We start from the raw sequence: 21,870 nt of genomic DNA on the forward strand, positions 1-21,870 counted from the left end.
TGTTTAAAACTCAAATAGAAAATGATATATTTTGGCTGAGAAAATAGAGGGATGTACTATTAAAGGGAAAAAGGTGTATTAAATTAATTACAGCAGTTCTTGGATGTCTGTAGCTGTATTTTGGACAGATACTGCTCCTCAAACTCCACCTACGATAAGAATTTTATGTCATTTAGTCATTGTAATTTTTCTTTCCATACATAAAAATTACCCTGTGAATGTTTAAAGTGCCCCTACATCAGGATATCACTGATATAATGCTTTTACTTTGTGAATAATCAACAATCTGATGTAATGTGAAAGGACAGAAAGGTTATTCCACACGTCTGGTCAGATCTGGGCTCACATTTTTTAAAAGAAGGTCAACAAGGTTCTTCAGAGATCTGTATAGCACAGGATTAATCACAACTGAATGTTAAGGAGAAATACTTTTTAAAAAAAACTTCAAAATGCAATTACAAGAGAAATACCACTGTAGCCTTTTCTTCTGAACATGTTCTGTTTAAAAACAATTAAATAATACAAAGTGCTAATTAATTAAGAGTTGACAAAGCTTAAAATAGTTGTTACAACTTTTTACTTGCATGCCGCAGTTTCAAGTTTTTGGTACAAAATAATTCATGCAGCATCGATGATTTCAAAGTGCAAAACAGATCCAAAGTCACTTTACAGAGCAGTTAGCGAGCATGCCAAGTAGGACCAGAGTCACTCCATAAAGCTGTAACGAAGTTTGTTGAAAACCCTAAAGGCTTTTCATACTCAAGGTGTACCAAGCAAGAACAAGAAAAAACAAACAAAACTTTGTATAGAGAATACACACATACACATCCATCACGTCCACAGAGTACACTGGCAGGCGTGGAACTATAAAAATTCACAATCATGCTTTTGGACTTTTTTTTTTAAACCAAATATTAATAATCATTCGAAATTTACCAGAAAAAAAAAACAAATCAAAAATGAGGTAACGGCTTGTAAACATGTTTTTACTTTGTTCAAGTTGGCAACGACAAATTCACTCAAAATATTCAACAGATCGGCCCACGTGTAAACAGCTGCCCTTATTTTACGCACAGACTTTACGCACAAACATTGGTCGTTGGACTACTTTCCTGTAGTCCTTTTTTTTCGGTAGGTCATGTTTTTGCATATCTTAGTCACAAGGACACACTTTGATAAGTACATGCAGATGTAGATCTTGATCTGCTGTTCGAAATGTGCAACAGATCTCCATACCGGTTCTCCATCCATCTCTCCATCTAGGTGAACTAGCTGAGCCCAATCATAACAGTTTCCACGTCTTTGGAGGGTCTCCGGTCTCTTACCAGAAAGTTAATCATACTTTCCGACTTAATCATCAGGTTGCACCCAAGAAAAAATACACCGAACACTACAGTGAGTGACAACACGCACAGCACTGCGATTTGCACCACACGCATCACGAAGAGTTTGCGCTCGTCTTGCAGCAGTACCAGGGACCCTCCGCCGTCGCCGGTCACCACGCTGTCGGTTGCATTGCCGGAGTATGTTGCCAGTGTCCCAGCGAGGCTCTGACTGCCGTTAAACATTGCGTCCTGGGTAACGTTGAAGAGGGAAACATTCATCTTTTGTTGTGGGTTGTTAGCAGCAAATCACGCGACTCCAACTGGTAGGCAGAGAGTTTCACTATAAAACCCCGACACCGAGCAAAACTTAGTGTCATATGACTACTGAGACAAAAAATAAGAGGAAGGTATCGAGAAATAACTAGCTTTTGAAGTCCAGTTCTGCAGCCAAACATCGAGGTTTGCCAAAGCTTGAGTGCGTAATGACCACATCCACATCACCGCACCGCTACAGTCAGAGAGTGTCGATCAAGCAATAACCCAACTATGGTAAGTTTCTTTAATTCAGAGTCCAAGTTTCTCTAAGTCTTAGCGAGTCTTCTGCACAGGAAGGAAGGTGCAAAATGGTGTTCCCCGATGGTGTATTAAGAGACACTCCCTGCGCACCCGAGCTCGCCTGCGAGCGTTTTCTTCCACTGTGCCAAATCTCTCGTGCCTTTTAAAGTGATGATGAATTCTCCGTGGACCACAACACCGCTCCTCAATAGAGAATGCGGTCAGGTGGCTTTCCATAAAGCGCTACTGAATACACAAAAAAGGAGAGAAGGAAGGAAAGAAAGAAAAAAGAAAAAAGAAAGGAAGAAAATAGTTTTCCCTACTTGTTTTTTTACTGCCACCTGTTTCAAATTCATTTTTATTGTTTTTGTTTGTTTGTTTGTTTGTTTTTATACGGATCTGAGTAGTGTAACAGTTCTAGCTTAACAAATATGAAGATGTTTGTTAAAAAGCATGTAAATGTATTTCAGGTACACCACAAATGGGGTTAAATTGCTTATTAAAAGATATTCTGATCTCCTTGAGGAACATAGTATCCATGTATGCACATTTTAAAAGCTGTATAAATCTCCCTAGTACTGATTGGGGTATTAACTGTGGTGGCTTCTTGGGAAAATATTTACCTGGATGAACATTGTGTTCAGTGAGAAATAAGTTGACCGCCTGCACTGAAAAATAAATGAGAGGTGTTAATTGATTCTAATTGGGTTTTTTTTTTAGTTGTTGTTGTTTCTGAATAAGATGTGACTATGGTTTAGGAGGTGAGAGAGGCAGCAGTATTTGCAAGCTGTAACTTGGAAATGAAGACTTGAGCTAATAAACTTCTCTGTGTTTTCCTCCAGGCTGCTGCTGAAATTAAATTTCTGAGCTCATATTTATTGGAATGTGTTACTCAAATATTACTTTGACGTTCAGGTGTAAACTGTTGGTGGCATGAAACAGAAATGAGAGCTTTCATGCAATTGTATCAGTTAAAGATTTTTTAATATACTGGAATATCGTTCTATATTAATAATGTTATCCTCCTTCACTCGTTCACACATAATGCGAGGTTTCATTTTGGTCAGTGACTAATATATGAAAGTATTTGTGTAGTTTCTTATTGTGATGTAGGAGTTTTAATCAGAAATTAACCTTTAAAAATTGCTGAAAAGAAGTACTATAATCAAAGTAGAGAGTATTAAGCTGCCTTGGCTGAATAGGCACCAATTTAATATTTATTATCTCATAGCTGCTGTGACTTCCTCAAACTGCTGATATACGACACAGTTATGCATGAGCACATTCAAATTTTAAAGCAAAGAAAAAAATGTTTTTTCTATTTTATTCTAATACCTCACTTGTTTGGTTGTGAGATAACCGCGATACATTTCAGCAGATTAATGAAAGAAAAGAAAAGTCATCCTCACGCATTATAAAACTTACCAAGAGTTGTGTGCAGAGTCTGTCAGATTAATCTTCTGTTTGTCTAAAAACAAAGGCCATGAAATTCAATTTGGGGTGCTCCTGATTTCTGGGTAAGCAGCTTTCAGCCAGCGACTGACAGGCATGTGTACAAACAATGATTCGCTCAATCACAAATACTTTCCATGAGCCTGGGGGTGGTTTACTTTCAGATAATTTATTAATGGCTGACAACAGAAGAACAATGAGTAGTTTTTTGTGTACAATAAGATCAAATCATCTCATTAGCCTTTCGATTTGGTTGCTGCAAATTGATTGCCAGCATATAAATCAGTGCTGTACAATCTGACTTTGTTCTATTATTCACTTTAGTGTGATTATAGAAAGCAGCTTGTACTAACACCTAATCTCTCTGTCAATATGTACCAATGCTTCCTTGAGGCTTTAAACTACAGAACTTCAAAGAATGTGCAAATGATGAAAAAGTAGTTGCAAAATCAGCAGGAGGAAACTTCAGTTATTCTTCTGAACTAATTAGCAAATTCTGACGCACAAGTACAAAGAGCTCGTCGTGTCATTATTAAGTGGTTTTTCAAGAAGTTTTGCACGTTAGAAGCTTCTTAGACTTCATTAACCTGTTGCATATTTAAACTTCAAACTCAGCAGAGCGTCAGAGGCTTTCCTGTGAATGCCTCAGATTTCATTGATGCACCAGTCACAGGAAGAGACATAACTGGAGGTTATTGTTAGTATAACTGTAGATGAAAATATATTCATATGAGAATGCATACATGAATGTGAGTGCCCGACTTGTTCCTAAGCAACAGTAGACCTGTGAGCCCAGTGACAGATGGTTGGTGAAGTTATTTTGGTTTAGAGGAGAAAGAGAGGGAGGGAGCGGTGAGGTGCCTGGACGGAGCAGAAGGGGGGAAATGTTTCCACTTAACATGAGGGAATTGGCAGCCTAGCAACACAAACTAAGTGAAGACATCCCTAGCAACAAAGATTTGGTGTTTGACCCCACCCACGTCCCTACCGTTCCTTATCCATACATCATTTTTTCTCTGAGTTGCTGACACAGGGCCTACATTCACCTTTTCAAACCCTTCCAACACAAAGATAACCAAAATTCCTCAAAACATCCTCCCCATTAATTATGAGATTTCTAATATGTCCAGTTATTAGCAAATCAAAAAACACATGGAAGGATTAATTTCCATTTCCATTTAAAAAAAGTGTGTTTTGATATTAAATATGAATAAATACATTATCACAGAAGAAAATGTTTTCGGCATTTCTTGTAGATTAAACACAGGCTGATAAATTTTGTTTTCTGTGGATGGGGTCAGGCAGGTCATCAAAATTCAGGGGGCTGATCTGGTGTGAAATAACTAAATTCCCGCAGTGTAACCAAGTTACAGCTACTTGGCCAACCTTAGCTTGATACCTGAAGAAAACTAATATCTGGGAGGAAATACTTGCTGTCCAGCTAACTTGTTAAACTACTTAATCAGCTAATTATGCCCCATAATATTAACTCATGTATTATTTGTGGATCTGTCACATCAAAGTTAACTTTATTATCTTGATCAGGTATACAATATAAACTTAATTAGGTACACCTTGCCAGCAGTTTCATCCCCCCTTTCCTTCAGAACTACTTTAATTCCTCAAGGCATGAATTCAAGAAGGAGTTAGCAACATTCCTCTGTGATTTTGGTTCATTTTGACATGATTGCATCACACAGATGCCAGCTGCACATAATTTTGTTTTATCTGCTCCCTCATTCACAAGTGGTCACAAAGCAGATGGATAATCATATTTGATTTGGGAGAGATTTTAACACCAAATTCCCTTCCTGATGCAACCCTCCCAGGGATTTTTGTCTCCTCTTAGTCCTTAGGGATCTCTTATGTGATAGCCAAATGTGCATATCTCAGTTGCATATCCATGCCATGAATTGCTTGAAATCTGGTGACTGTGGAGATGATGATTTGAATAATTTAAATACCTCATTGTCATGTCCAGGAAACCAGTCTGAGTTGATTTTGTGACATAGCATGTTATCTTGCACCCATCAAAAGGTGGGTACATGCTGGTTATAAAGGAGTGTTTGTCAGCAATACTCAGGTACATTCAGAAATTTAAATCTTGTCAGCCACCCAGAGTGCACCAAGAAAATATCTTCCAAATGTTACACCACTCCATATTGACAAGGTAGCTTCACAGAGTTGCTGAAGATATGCTGGCTGCTCTATTGGATTAAGAGCTGGTGACTGTGGAGAGTATTTGAGTACTTTGAATGCACTGTCATATATCATATTCAAGAAACCAGTTTTAGATGATTTGAACTTTGTGGGAATGTATGTTATCCTGCCAGAAGCAGCTACTGGAAAATGTATATGTTGCAGTGAAGTCAGATGCAGAGACGTCAGCAACAATACTCAAGGCTAAAGGGTCCAACATGTGCAAATAAAATGTTTCTCACACCATTACACCACCAACAATTGCAGCATAAATCCAAACTATTCAGGCAAGGCAAATTTTCCCAATTTCGTTTAAATTCACCTGAATCCCCGTTCTGATGCTCAGTTGGAATTCAGCAGGTTTTCTTGGCCATGCTTAAATGTCTAAATGTTATTGGCTCCTATGTGTTTGGCCAGTTAGACATTTGCCTTAATGATCAGTTGATAGGTGCACCTAACAAAGTGTTTGGCAAATCAAAGCACAACATAAAACAAGGCAACAATACATATAACAGTACAGGACTGTCTCGGGTGGTTTATTTCTCATCATTGCTTGGCTCATGAGAGCTTGCTCGCACATACTGCAAGCTGCAGCTCCCTTTGCCTGTCATTAATAACAGTGGATTTACACCACTTGCACAGAAAACCTGGAGGAGCTAAACACCTATAGGACTCACAGTTACACATGATTATATTATAATAATTATACATTGACGTAAATGACATGGATACAGACCTTACACAAAACAATCATTAAAGTTATTTTTAAGAAGATAGTGACTTCTTTAGTTTATATACAAGTGGATATTAGACTCTCTAAGAATGTGTGTTGTCTGCTGTTTATTTAAGACACAGTTTGCAGAACTTATAAATTTAATTTAAGAATTTCCTCTCCTGTGCAGACATCTCATGCTCTCAGATGCCACCCATTAACCTCATTTCCACTTAGTCATAACCCCACATCTCAGTAAGCAGGCTACCATGATGTGCCTCGTCATTTCTGCCTGTTTACTCTCAATGTTCAGCCACTTTGTCATCTTCAAGCCCTTTTTTCCCTCAGCTGTCTCTATATGTAACAGCAGGCAACATTAGAGTTCCCACGGTTCTGAAGTCTTTAAAAAACAACAACAGAAAATCCCCCTTTCCATTTGTCCACCCCTCGTGTGTTCTCAGTTGAATGTTTTTTTATTTATTTTTACTTTTTTCACATATAAGCTATCATCCCCCGGGAGGCAAGTGTAAGCCGCAGAGCTGGAGGAGCTAGTGTAGGAGGAAGATCAGATAGCAAAACTTCATAACGCATATACACATTTTCCCACGTCAGTGACTGTGGGGCGCATTTCATAAGCTGGCTGACCACACACCTGAAATACACCTTAAAAGCTCATATCCCCGATTTGACCTTCCCACCTGCCAGCTAAACCCACGAAAGCAGGAAATGGTAAGCTGAGTGCAGTTAACCAAAAGCTGATTTTGCCCGAGTGTGATTGTGTTTGGATATTGGTCCAGTGTGACAGCATTTCAGACTCAGCGAAAAGCTTAAAGGGCTCCAGATAGATCTGTAACATAGGTCAGAACCCCTCCACCCCCTTTCTTCCTCCTGCTCCACTCCTTGCTTCTTGTTCAGTCTTAATTGGCTGCCATCTGACCCAGTCGGCAGCTTTTTATTCAGGACAACTGGCGCTATGCTCATCCCAATATGTCACTCATCTGTGGGTGAAATCTCCACAGATGGCTCTAGAGCCAATAGATCCAAATCAGTCAATACTGAAGTTTGGTTTTCATTGCCTGCAGTGTATTACCTGCACACTGCACCCACACCCACAGCTTAATACCAGTAGAACAGTTAACTATTATAGCTTTTCTACTCATTTCTCTATTTCTGTCATTTCTTCTAGTGGCAATTCTTGGACACTGATAGCAGTATCTTAGCAACCAGACAGAGATTAAGAACGGGACACAGGGATAAAGATTCAATAAATGGACAAATGTTCAGATAAGAAGCATTGTCTGCTTCTACAAGCACGACCATACATAAACACACCGCTGCCACCACAGACTTCCCAGGGTTGATTTCTGTAGGAAATTGTTTATCCAATTTCTTCCTCATTTTTAAAATGTATTTATTTAAGTAACTTACTTGTTTGATTGTTATAGAAGCTGGCACATGTCCAAGTGCTCCAACATTTACTGGAATCGAAGGAGGTCTTCCGTGGCATGAAGCTGTGAAACTCAAGTCTCTAGTGAACTTTTAATAATAGCTTGAAGCAAAGCCAGACATTAAAACAAAATCAGGAAAGGCCTGCAAGTAGTTGCCACTTACTTATTGCTGTTAATCTATCGCCATTTACTCTATTTTCTCTTTTAGGGATTCTATAAAATCTTATAGAACCCCACATGATATGTCATGTATTTCTAGTTTTGCCAGAACACATTTCACATTTTGAGGCGACTGTTATATGCTGTACTCCTGTCGGTCCAGTAGAGGGCATGAAGGCATGCAAAGCGAATAACATTTAACAGGATTTAACAGCCACTTTAAGCAGTTTTGTTTTGTTTGTTTTTTTGCATATACTATTATATATTGTACATATATTTATTAGTTTCAGATTTAGCCATTCGTATATTTTGCCTGTTTATGTTATTGTATTTTGCACAACTCTGTTGCTTGTGAAGCTCGCACACAAGAATTTCACTCGCATGTGCTGTACCCGTGTACCTGCACATGTGATGTGACAATAAAAGTGATTTGATTTGATTTGACATGCAAAGCAACACAAATCACCAGCTGAGGTTTTCACAGCAAGCCACCGTACAAGCTCTATTTAATCACAGGGCTCTAATGAGTAAAGCTTAAACTTGTAGTCTGCCACTGCAGTTCAGGTTTCTGACTAATAGGCATTTGTAGTCTATGTTGTAAGCTCACACTCGCAAGTGATAAAATAATGCATTCATTCTGGTGGGAACTCTTTTTTATAGGCATTTTTGCAAAAGTTGACCATTCTTAGAGTATAATAATCTAGTGATTAGCGCAATTTTGTTGCACGTGTACAACGACAGTGAAGAGCTATTTTATTCTGTTGATGGAATTCTCTTTGACGTCCCTCATATCATTTCCACCAAAAGCAATATTTAACTAAAAATGTATTTATTTCTTATGAAGCGTTGCCAAACCGCTGATGTTCTCAAAATCTAATCACGGTTTCATTTCATCACTTGTTTGAGCCACAGCTTTCAGAGTTCTGCAGACCTGCTTAAGAAATGTCTCTAGAAGGTACAAAGACTCCTAATTTCAGTCCGATGAGTCACTTTCTCTACTTCTGCGAAATGAAGAAGGATTTGTGTGCTTGATTTCTGACGACACTCGTTGCTCTTGTAACCCTGCAAGTAATCCATCAGCACCGATGGTTATCAAACAACTAAGAGAGCAGTCTAAACATGTCACGGGACAAATACTGTACACACTGTGGATGGGAGTTTGTTACAGTATTAGGCGGTGGGTTATGACCCAACATGCAGAATGAGGAAGCGTGAAGTTGCACAGACACATACGACTCACTTCAGATCCCGGTTCATTTGCTGTCCAGTCATGGGGACTTTAACAGACCGTCTAGCTATACTGGTTCTCATTTTGTCCACAGCATCAAACGTCTGCGGTAAGATGGTTTAATGAATAATATTTTATTCAGCCTTAGGCTATTTTTTTTCACCTGCCGATGTGTATTTTTGTCTCATGTCTCTGAAAGCATAAAGTCGATACATGTGCGTGTGATCACAGTTATTTAATAACCTACAATTTTCTGAAAAGGAAAAATAAAACCGCAGCTGAATATCTTAACTAGATAGGCGCTGCTGTTTAGGATCTGTAATTGCGCTGCTTCCTCGTAGCTTTCGCCACCTCTCCTTATAAGGGAGTGAAAATAGTCGGGATGTGTGTCCCATTGGAAGGTGACCTGCTCTGGCTTCTCTGTACTCCACATTATAACGCTCATTATTTCAACTTAACTAATATTTTTTTCTTTTCTTTTCTTTTCTTTTCTTTTCACTTGTCATCAGTTCAACTTAAATACCTTAGCACTCACACTAACTTTTGATTTCACTGATGATCATTTTTGCTTGTTACAAAACAAAGCCAATCAATGAATGAACTTAAGTTTTGTGAATGAAAAGCAACATACAATCAGGTGAGTGTAGTAAGCAAGTGCATTTACATGAGATGATCTTTGACTATGTCTGACTATAATTACTTATTGGCACTTATTTATGAACTGAATGAACTTAGGTCATGTTTTTATATAATGCTTATTCTCTCAGATCATTTACTTTAGCTCACATTTAACAAACTTGTCACTGCTGACCGTGTTTCAGTGTTAATCTACAATCAGCCACACCCAAAGGCCTCACAAGAGAATGCACTGAAAAGGGAGTGGACTTCATTATTCTTCTAACTTTTTACACATTCAACTCAATTTGAAGAATTTAATTATATCCTCTTAGACTGTATCAAACACTTAGAATCTTATAGTATCTGAAAAGAGCTAAGTAGCATCTTAGTGCTACTTCGTGTAAAACCAGTCAACAAACTGGTTGGAAAGTTAGAAAGACACTATACTCTATAGTATTGCATGTATTTTTACATTTTTCTGGGTGTCATTTTCACAGATTCCAATGTATGCACATCACGAGGGGTCACAACATGTCAACAGTGTCTGGCTGTTCACCCGAGCTGTGCATGGTGTTCTCAGGAGGTAAACACACACACATAGACACGGTTTCTACTCACTCCTCCCCCTCACTCCTCAGTGAAGCAAGTTAGAACTGAAATCTCATTCCCCACCAGCTTGCTTCATTCCATCACCCTCTAAAGCTTTTTCATGGTACCTAGTCAACACAGATATACACCCTAGGCTCTCAAGCATAATTAAGAGAAAATTGTCCTGCTGCGTCCAAATAGCCAGGACAGGCACCTCCACAGATATTGGTTATTTGTTTGGCAATTTTCTTGTTGTTGTTTTTTGTTTTTGTTGTTGGGGGGGGTTAACATCCAGATGCCTAAAGGGATTCATCATAATGTCTGGAGACTGGGGTTCTTTTGTTTGTTAAGAAAATGTATAAACCACTACACTATGGAGCCACTTACTGTTGTATTATATACATTAAATTAACTAATGAATGCAAAAGGCCCAACAGAATGGCTGTGATTGTTTCAGGAGTTTGGGAAAGGGGCATCTGGCAAATCTCGCTGTGACCTAAAAGAGAATCTACTGAAAGAAGGATGCAGCGCAGCGTCACTGGAGTTTCCCTCCAGCACCCTCACTATTCAGCAGGATGTGCCGCTTAGTGACAAGGCATCAGGAACAGCTAAAGATGTTATTCAGATCAAGCCTCAAAAACTCCAGATGACTCTAAGACTAGGTATGTTAACACCCAACCAGATATCATCTGTATAAAGATCAGGAGATACATGCAACAGCACCATTATGCAACCAGCCATAAAGAGTCATTATTATTGTTCTACATGTAGAAATAGCATGACGGATGTAAACTGATATTAATATTACATCTTTTTCTCCTGGTAGTAGACACCTTTTGAGTTAATTGTGCTGTGTAGTTAATCAGTTTTATCCTCTGTCCCTTGTCCAACCCTGTGGTCCTCTTCTTGTTCCCCTCAGGTGATGCCAAACGTTTCACTGTGTCTGTGAAACAGGTGGAGGATTATCCCGTGGACCTCTACTATCTGATGGATCTCTCATATTCAATGAACGATGACTTGGCTCGCCTCGTCACCTTGGGCAATGATCTTGCTGCAGCCATGGGCAAAAAAACAAGCAACCTGCATATGGGGTTTGGGGCCTTTGTGGACAAGACTATGTCCCCATACATGTACACTTTTCCTTCACAGGCAATCAGTAATCCGTGCTATGGGTAGGTATGATGCAGGCTGTTGTTAGGTTTAAAGTAGATAAGGAGCTCTGGTGGAGATTTTTCTACCAGATGTGTTTAGCAACTTGAAATTGATTTTCCTTTTTCACTGATTCACTTTCCCACTATCTCACGCTTAATATAAACAGGATTGGTGTACAATGCCAGGCTCAGTTCAGTTTCAAGAATGTGCTGTCACTGACAGAGAAGGTATCTCGTTTCACTGAGGAGGTGAGGAAACAGCAGATATCGAGAAACAGGGATGCTCCAGAGGGTGGATTTGATGCTGTCATGCAGGCGGTGGTGTGCAAGGTATAAATAGCATAAATATGTCAACTACAGATACACGTCCTCAGAGATTTTGCAACACAGTATGACCCTATGGAAAAGAAAAAGAATGTTTTCTTTTCCTATTAGCTGATGTTATATACACATAAGTCTCTAAACATATACTTTTCTATTATCAGCTCCTTTTGAGTTTTTTTTTTTAACACATATTGGTAGTTTTTTCAACTTAATTATACATTTGCTGTATGCTTTATCTTTTTTTTATGGTATATTTAACTTTTTATATTATATTTTATATTATATTTGTGTATCCATCATAATTAGGATAAGATTGGCTGGCGTCCGGATGCGTCACATCTTCTGGTGTTTACCACTGATGCCAAAACTCATATTGCTCTGGATGCGCGCATAGCTGGTGTTGTCCAACCGAATGATGGAGAGTGTCACCTTGATAGTGACAATCTTTACAACAAATCTACAGTGCTGGTAAAGAGAGACAGTTAAATGCATAATTTTAAATGTTTTTGGACAAAGTGCTGCTTTTCCAAACTATGTTCTTCTGGTGTCTTCCAGGACTATCCCTCTTTGGGGCTATTAACGGAAAAAATGACCGCAAACAACATAAATTTAGTTTTTGCTGTGACCAACGAAGTGATACCAATTTACGATGTAAGGAAAATGGACTGCTTGTGTCACGTGATAAATTTACTATTGTAAAAAACTTTCACTATCTTACCACCATGTCTCTATTGCCAGGAATACAGTAAGCTTATTCCAGGCACAACCGTGGGAACTCTGTCTGGTGATTCTGGGAATGTTATTCAGCTTATTGAGCAGGCATATGCGGTAAGGAGTTTTTGAGGTTGGAAAGACAAGTAGAATTTGCAAAATAATGTTGTCTATTTGATCTGTAAAGGTACACTAGAACCAATATGTGATTTATACCTTTAATCTGAGCAGAAAATTCGGTCTAAAGTGGAGCTGGAGCTGTTGAAGGTCCCAGAGGAGTTAAATCTTTCTTTCAACGCCACATGTCTAAATGGAGAGGTCATCCCCGGAATTAAGTCCTGTACTGGCCTCAAGATTGGAGACACAGTAAGTAACGGTTCAGGAATGTTCAGTATGCATCCAGTATTTCTACACAGACTATCAAAGAGGCATTTCTTCCTCTTCAGGTGTCATTCAGTGTTGAGGCTCAGTTGCGGAGCTGTCCTAAGGAGAAGAGTCGCACCTTTACCATCAAACCTCTTGGCTTCAAAGATGCCCTTGAGGTTACGGTGGATTTTGCCTGTGGTTGTGAGTGTGAGGCAAAGGCACAAGCCAACAGCCCCCTCTGTAGCAACGGCAACGGGACCTTCAGCTGTGGTGTTTGTCAGTGTCACCCAGGTCGGCTGGGCCCGCATTGTGAGTGCTCACTTGAAGACTACAGTCCATCTGATAATGCCAACTGCATCCGGGAACCAGAGGGCCCAATCTGCAGTGGAAGAGGCAACTGTCTGTGTGGACAGTGCTCGTGTCATACAAGAGAGTTTGGTCAGGTGTGGGGAAAGTACTGTCAATGCGATGACTTCAATTGTCTGCGCTTTAAAGGAGCTCTGTGTTCTGGTGAGTAAATTGTCGTTGTTGTTTTTTTTTTATCGTCAAATCTTAAACCATCAGTTTAACATTTTGCAATAGCACAAAACCTGATGCACAAACTGAAATCAAAGTAAACCTGCAGTGGTATGTGCAAGTATATTATTCTAAAATCATGACATTTAAAAAGTCTGTAGTAAGGATCTAGAGAAATTCTAGAGACTTTGCAAAAATGTCCAGGTTATTAAAACATCAAGCATATTTTCTTAGTTTTGCGGTTATGTTTCCATGCTGATTTGGGGATTTACACAAAATCCCCCTTCACTCAATCAGCTTTTGAAAATATCAAATCATGGGCATTGAACTACCTGCAGGGCACTAAAGATACACAAGATAATATTATATCATATTAAAAGCTGTTTTCTTCACTAAGAGCAGGAAAAATGAAGTTTCTCTTCCCTTTTCTTTCCTTGCTCTGAGGCTTTGTTGTATGCTTTCTTCCTTTCTCTCTTTGTATATAAACATATCTCAGTTGGTTTACATAGTTTTCCTATTACATAGGTAGATAAGCCAAAAAACTAGGCTACTTAAAGTGCCTGTGCCATCATTAAGACAGTCTTTTCTTGCTTATAACAGACATGTAAATTAGTACAAAATTATTAAACATAAGCAATCATACTTATCAAATGACCAACGCTTTGTCAGACCTGCAAATATTATGTCTGTGCTCTGTAGAAGGCCAGTCAGAGAACACACCCATTTACTGCTATGTTTTTGTGATATGCAATTGCTATCTCTATCATTCCCAAATGCAAGTTGGTGCAACTCACTACAGAGTTACTCAATTACAATAATAAAACTTTAGTAAGCTTTGTCCTTGAGTAATTTATTGTTGCAGCATTTTGGCTCTATGATTGGTAAGAAGGAGTATGACTAATAGTAGAACAGGAAACTGCTCTTTAAAAGAAATAAGGAAACTTTTCCTATTAGGGTTAGTACTCATTCTGTGTTTACTCAAACTTTGGAGTAAACATGTCAAGTACACGGACTTGTGTTACTGAGGTACCTCTTCTTTCTACGGTAATGAGGACGCGAATACCATGAATCACGTACTTACAGGCAAACTTCATGGAGCTATAAGAAAGTGCATTCAGACACAATAAGTTAGCCTGAAAGATCCTGTCAGCTTTCATTACAGGACGTGTAAGAAAAATCCATTTTAGAGATGTTAGTCAGTCACCCACATTTTTTAAAGTATATTATTGAAATTGGAGACAGTTAGTAGTCCACTGTAATTTTCAGTAAAGTGCAGAAATATGACACGAAAGCCCCAAATTAGGCATGCATCCTCTGGAATCAAGTTTTACCTGAAATAAACATACATTGCCAAGCTGATATCCAAATGTGACATACTTGTGTCAACAAGGCAAATGCTCACACAGGTTCTTTCTTAAGGAAGATTAACTTTTGCAGACACAAAGCCAGCACTGGTGTAAGTCAGTCTATAGAGCATTAGTGCTAAACCGCAGTGTGCAGAAGTGGTATTTAAAGCATGAGTGTCCCTTGTCTGCATCTTAGTTGAAGCTACCACGACACAGGGCATAAAAAAAGTTAAATCTCTGTGACGTTCCCTGTGGGTGTGCAGATCTCCTACTGATATGAAGCTGTTTCAGGGCTCAAGAACAGGAGCCAGCAAGCACAGCCCCAGGGAGCACAAATAGGAGGGAGGAGACTACAGCAAAGTTTGCATTCCTCTGCTGATTTTTGTTTTTTTACCTTTCCTCATCAGTACACGTTACTTGATTCTGTTTCCGCTTCTTCTCCAACAATGTAAGGTTATGTTTTAGTACTCTGTCTTTGTCCCTGTCCTTGTCCTGTTATCGTGGCCCCACTATTAACCTGTGCTCTGGGATTTGTTTAATTGACTGAATTATTGTGCTTGCTCACAAAGAAATGAGCATGATGTAAAACTAAAAATCCCTTTTCATGTTTGTGAATCATCTTTCAGTTAATGAAAGCAGCACAAATACTGACTCCTATTAAGTGTTGTGTAGAGAAAAACAAAAACTAACTTGTGACTCAAAGCATTTTTCTTGTTTCCAAAGCCTTTATACATATCTCAGCTCTTATGTTGTTGACAGAGTTACTGAGAAAGATTACACAACAACTCCACCGCCGGGCTTTATATGTGAAATTGTTAACCATTAACACGGACGGCCCTGCTTAAAACACATTTTAAAAAGAAAAGCCTCAGCTGACAGGGTGAACACGGTGGAATTGTTTGTCGAAGCTTTGTTGATTTGTTTTGAGCTCTGGAATTAGTTACCCTTACACCTTCTCTGATCTTTCAGCACTAGTCACTCCCCCTGTCTGATCCAGATGGACTGTGACTCACTCGCTTGGCTCATAATCATCCAATGCCAGTTTAGTTTCCTACCCTGTTGTCGCTGGAGCTCTGCAATAATATCCAAGGTGGTGTAATGTGCTGATGTGGGGTGTTGCACAGTAATGCAGGAAGAAAAGCTCACCAACCAATCTTCTCAGGAAATGGATGACAGCTTCCTAAAATGACTGGGTATTTCCATGCTTTCTGTGCTTCACAACATCTGAGGATGTTTGTGTCACTCTGTGTGTGCCTGCTTGCCCGATGGGATCAGGAATCATTAAACTGTACTTTCACAATAGAACATTTTCTGCCCTTCTCACAGTGGGGATGATTAAGGGAAATGCGTGACTCCCATTGCTGAGTAATTCAGATGCAAAAACAGCTACCAAGTTATTGCTTAACACAGCAGCATTTTCAAGGGAAGATTAGAATGATGTGGGAAGAAATCTGAAACAGATGATTGTTTTCAAACGCTGACTAGTCTTTTTTATTATTTAAACAAAACAGTTCAAGCAAAGGTCATGACAAAGGAGGCAAAGTTATCATTTTTTACAATGAATGACAATGAAGACCTAAATATAGACCTAAAACAATTAAGCAATAAAACCACATCACTTAAAACATAGTACATACACTCTTTACTTCTGGGGCCCCCCATGTGCAGCAGCCTGTTACAGCAGCTCTGCTCATTTCTGAGCTTCTTTCTTATTTCATCTTTATTTTCTCGTAATTTTTAACTGAAGTTTTAGCAATTGGATTCTGCATGTACTACTGTTTCATGCTAGTTCTGGTCATTTTTCTAACAAATTTCCCACGAGTGGGTCTAATAAAGGTTTATCTCTCTCTCAAACACTCACTCTCTAATTCCACTTCCTTCAAAGAACATTACAGTGACCTTGCATTCATTTCATGAAGAATAACACTCATCCTATCTAAGCACACTAATTAGGTAAGTATACACACAGACAAATGTGCACACAGATTCATTTATATTTATGCAAGTAGTATTTTGTAGGTTTGTGTCCCTCTTGTAGTTGTGCACTTAAACTGTATATTTTTGATTTCAAGTATTACAGAATAAATTTGAGCACTTTTATAGTCTAACCAAAAACTCACTTTATACCACAAATGACACTGTCTTTTTACAGAAACGTGCACACCTTACAGTCACACCTTGACCTAAATGAACCTACCTAGGTCTAGCCAGTCAGGCTGAAACCTATATTTAATCCCAGGATCTTTTTGCTGTGCCTCTACCATGTTAGACACTGCATCACCATGCTGCCACAAAGAATTAGCTTTTCATTCTTTTTCATTCTTTCAGGTCACGGGAAATGTGATTGTGGGGTGTGCAAGTGTGACGCAGGATGGAAAGGAGAAAACTGCAACTGCACCACGCGCACAGACACCTGCATGTCCAGCAGTGGTTTCCTGTGCAGCAGCCGGGGTATCTGTGATTGTGGAGTTTGCCTTTGCACTCAGCCTGGTGCCTACGGAGCCACCTGTGAGAAATGCCCCACCTGCCCTGATGCCTGCACGCTAAAAAAGTGAGTTAATCAGAGATGAAAAAACAACAGAAAAATCATATGAGAACTTGTAATTTTCAACCAAATGTAGACACATTTTCCTTGGACAAATTGATTAACCCTAAAAACAATTTCACTGGATTAGTGAGATATCTTGTTTAATTTTAGGGTAAGTGATTGATCAACTTATTGAACAATTATCAAATCATCCCTATGTGTAGACAGCATACTTGGCTTCTCAGGGCCCTACCTGTTGTTGGCAAAATAATGTTCTGCAAATAACTCACGTTTGCTTACGTTTTCCACATTTCATAACACAAACTACTCCTACATATTTTTTAGTGCAGACGCTATCATGTATAAGAGATGTAATGTGTGATGTCCGCTGAATGCATACGAAGTGAACCACTTACTGTTTTTGCAGGGAGTGTGTCGATTGTCTGCACTTCAAGAGAGGACAGTACATCAAAGACAACAGTTGTAATAGAATGTGCACCGATGAAATTGAAGTAGTGGATAACCTGGGTGAGAACTCCACCATTTCTAATCTCTTTATTGCTGCTATCCTGGCCTGTTGTGGTAATGTTGTATTTCTGCTTCAGATCATATGAGCATAATAAAATTAAAAGTATTTGGAGGCCTCATGAAAACATTGTGGTCAAAGAGTATTGTGGACTGCTCGATACTTTAGTCTCATAAACATACCTTAAAACAATGTATTACCTTGTTCTTCATCTTCACACGATCTCGTCCCACACAAGCGGAAAAACGCAATGGAGTAAACTGCTCGTACAAAGATGAGAACGACTGCGTGCAGCACTTCCAGTATTACGTAGATGTTGCCGGCAAATCCATTCTGAGCGTCGTGAAAGAACCAGGTACTGTGAAAGTTTGTGTGCATTTATGGGATTCTTAAACTGCCAGAGAACTGAGCGTTATAATTTAGGCACATTATTAGGGGAGAATAGTGTGTGCTTGAGTTCCATTTCAGTCTGTTTTTCTGGACAGCCATAGCAACAGGGGAACAGTGTGTGCATCTTGTAATGTGTTATTATCTAAAGAACACATGATCAGCCAGTTACCCACATCCACACTCTCCCACACCACAGAAACTCAGACACATTGCATTGATGCTTCAAATAATTGTGAAATGTCTCTCACCAGATTGCATTGATTGCTTAACTTCTGATTGCACTACATTTCTTAGCAAACATGGTGCCAAAAACTGTGAATTAGCTCAGTTTCTCCCTCTCTCATGTCTGTCAGAGTGCCAGCCTGGTGCTGACATCTTGGTGGTGCTGATGTCAGTGGCTGGAGCCATTCTGCTACTGGGCCTTGTTGGCCTGCTCATATGGAAGCTGCTGGTCACAATCAAAGATCGCAGAGAGTTTGCCAAGTTTGAGGAGGAGAGAGCCAAAGCCAAATGGGATACGGTGAGAAATAACTCCATTGAAACACCAGAGTACAACAAAAGCAATATCGTTTGGCTTTCTATAACCTCTAGTGCTTTTAACAAATCTTTTTTCAATTTTAAGACCCAAACATGAATATGTATAGGGTTTTTTTTTTCTTTTTATTTATTCTTTTGAATTTTAAATTGTTTCCATGATATTCATTTTTTACTTGCTTTTATTATTGTTCAGCACTTACTTTGTTTGTAACTTTGTTTTGAAAAGTGATTTTCTAAATACAAGTAAAGTAATGCCAATACACTGTAATAACAGAATATATCTGCCCTCTAGTCTAGCCTGCATATGGCAATGTTACATATCACCATGGAGCTGAAGTAAACACCACTGTTTTATTTTCATAGGCTAACAATCCTTTGTACAAAGGAGCCACCTCCACCTTTACCAATGTAACATATCGGGGAAACTAACGACTAATGGCCAAGAGGAAAATCTCAGGGGTCAACGACAAAGAGGGAATGTAGCAGCACAGAAATGGATTGCAAATGAACATACTGTACACTGTCATGTGACCAGCTACTGTAGCTGAAAAAGCAGTTAATGTGGTCAAGAACTTGATGTAATGATTGTACATAATATAAAAGGAAAAAACAAAACAAAATGTTTTGTTATAAAGAACAGATGGCTGTGTTCTTAGTCATTCTGTTTCTACACTGTTTCACTTCTGGTGTATTCTAAAATACTAAATGTGCATTTAAGAAAAGGAGATTGGTTGTTACTGTGGTTTCTCATTTTTGTGGTATTGTGTCCACCACTGCAATATTTTTTAAGATGAATATTTCTGTACACCCATTACCACTTCTCCTTTTTCCTAATAGTCAGTTATAACAGTAGCAGCAACGAAACTGCAAGAATGCAGCTACTGCAGATCTAGTTTATAGTGACGTCTGGGATGTACGTTGTATTTAAACCTCCTAGGACCTGAACGTCCACATATGTGGACATCACATTTTGGTTTTCTAGACCAAAATACTAAATTTTGCTCTACAAGGTCCTGATATCCACTTACGAGGACATTATAGTTCCACTGTTCTATCAAAATTTAAAGTGAATGTCCTCATATGTGGATCTCATTTTTCCCAGAAACAAAAATCAGGTAAAAAATAAAATCACATAATTCTTTGTTTTTACATTCATCAGGTCCCAATCAGCCCAAATAGCAAAGAGCAATTAAAAATGCATGCTATGAAAAAGTTTGGGTCTTAGAAGGTTAAATGCAAAAAAGAAATTGCCACTTCAATAATCTTATAACATAATTCTATAAAGATTTTCTTCTATTTTGGTGCTTTTGGGGATTTTTTATATATATATTTTTCTTTTGTAAAATATATAACTTATTCTGTGCTCTGTTGTACCTTTGCTTTTGTAAATGTAAGTCTGATTTGATTCAGTTCTCTACTGACCACCACTGTGCCACACCTTTTTAGCCTCTCTGAAATGTGACGTACATTTTGGTTTTACATTCGTGGTTCTCTCAGGATGTTTGCATTTTTTCACATCTTCTAAAGTTGTTAGCAGTTAAGTTGAAGACACAAATATTCAAGCAACTTTTGTGTGTCACTTGTGTGTTCCTTTGAAAAATGTATATATATTTTTTGCTTATTAAGATCTGACTTAAAACAGAAAATTGAAATTGCAATAAACATTCACTCATACACTCTTCAGCAAGGAGCTAATTGTTTTTGTTTGTTTTCTCCCAACTCTATTCATACGAAGAAAAATAATAAAATGATTTTGTTATGGAGGCATTGCAAGAAAATCAAATCCCTGCACAAAGAAATAGAAAATAAGCCTATAGTCACTTGATTTTATGCAATACTTTAATAATGAATTAGCTATGATCATGCACACAGTTTCACTGTGATGTGTGTTTTGGAAACTATATTCTGCAACAACTTATCTGCTATCAAGTTAGTCACCACTTCCTGTTTTGAAGCACACAGGATATTTTTTCACATATCTACAGTATGCAGTTCATGCAATATGATATACTTCTCTTCTATCTACATATTGCTGTCATCACTACAAGTATCCAAATTGTTACCCAGTACTGCTTTCAACTGCTTTGCATTCAGCATTTCAATATCCTGGCTTTGTTATGTCCCCAGGCTAGTCCAGGGGTTGGGGACTAACATAAAGTTAAAACAATGAAGGAGGAGTCAAAATGGTATTATTTTAAAAAACAAAAAAAAACAAAGGTTTATGGTCTGCTAGTGTTAAAGTTCTGGTTCAGACTGAGGGTACAAGGGCAACATGACAAACAAAACATCCCTGATACGAAAATAAAAGAAACTTACCTAACTCCAAAGGAAACAAAATATACAACCTATAACCATAACAGGATCACAAAACAAAAGGCAGCTCTCCCCTACAAGCAGTCTGAACATGGAAACACAAAATGCACATACACGTCAAAAGGTAAGCCTGACAAATATGTCAACCACTACATTACAAAATTACAACCCTTACATAAACAATATATTGTTTGAATTTACTGTGTTTTCATATATTAGGAAAACGGGTTAGATACTTTATCCCACTTGTAATTTAATTGTTCACAGCCACATGCAGGTGCAGGTTTATATCTTAACTTCTGGCTTATTTCAAAATTGGTAAACTTTACAATTGGCCTAACATTATATGCAGTTTTAGCTGTTACAAAATGTTGAATGTTTATTATTTGCTTCTATTGTATTATATTTACCTGAATGTAGGATTAGTGAAGCTGTGATGTCACACAGGCGGTGGATTAATAGTGATCCCTGTATCAACACAGCTAGGCGTGAGTAAAATTTGCTCTACAAACTAGGAGAATAAAAAGCTGTGAAGTAACACCCTGCTGTCTTGCAGAAAATGATTGATGAAAATGAGTTAAAAATGATTCAGTGTTTGCCACAGTAATTACATGCTAATCAAAAGTAACAAGAAATGATTGCATTTGAATTTCAGTACTTGTGTTACATGTTGCTTTCAGAAATAGTGGAATTATGGTACTGTACAAAACTCTTGAGCCACCCCTCATTTCTTTAGATTTTGCTTCCAAGGATCCAGGTTAATTTTTTAAAGCAGTCTTGAGCAATAGTTCTACAAGCCTTCTAAAAGTGTTTCAAAAACTTTCTCAGTTTCTTCTTCAGTCCAATCCTTGTACCTGACCATTTCCATTTCTTTTATGA

At 38.4% G+C, this 21,870-nt stretch overlaps 2 protein-coding genes across 2 annotated transcripts; one reads left to right on the top strand and one right to left on the bottom strand.

Moving 5' to 3' along the window:
• Positions 1–343: 343 nt before the first annotated feature.
• Positions 344–2,070, bottom strand: rprml (reprimo-like). Its single transcript, XM_004552331.3, has one exon. The coding sequence runs from the start codon at positions 1,602–1,604 to the stop codon at positions 1,269–1,271; it is 336 nt and encodes a 111-aa protein (XP_004552388.1). The 5' UTR covers positions 1,605–2,070; the 3' UTR covers positions 344–1,268.
• A 6,825-nt stretch (positions 2,071–8,895) lies between these two features.
• Positions 8,896–20,361, top strand: itgb3a (integrin beta 3a). Its single transcript, XM_004552332.6, has 15 exons — positions 8,896–9,187; positions 10,194–10,279; positions 10,742–10,946; positions 11,204–11,456; positions 11,603–11,765; positions 12,066–12,227; positions 12,315–12,410; positions 12,498–12,587; positions 12,702–12,836; positions 12,917–13,346; positions 17,027–17,249; positions 17,653–17,753; positions 17,990–18,106; positions 18,495–18,661; positions 19,042–20,361. Exons 1-15 carry the CDS (start codon positions 9,052–9,054, stop codon positions 19,105–19,107), a joined length of 2,430 nt encoding a protein of 809 aa, XP_004552389.1. The 5' UTR covers positions 8,896–9,051; the 3' UTR covers positions 19,108–20,361.
• The last annotated feature ends 1,509 nt before the right edge of the window (positions 20,362–21,870 follow it).

Source organism: Maylandia zebra, linkage group LG4 (assembly GCF_041146795.1).
Source record: "Maylandia zebra isolate NMK-2024a linkage group LG4, Mzebra_GT3a, whole genome shotgun sequence".
Taxonomy (NCBI): Eukaryota; Metazoa; Chordata; class Actinopteri; order Cichliformes; family Cichlidae; genus Maylandia; species Maylandia zebra.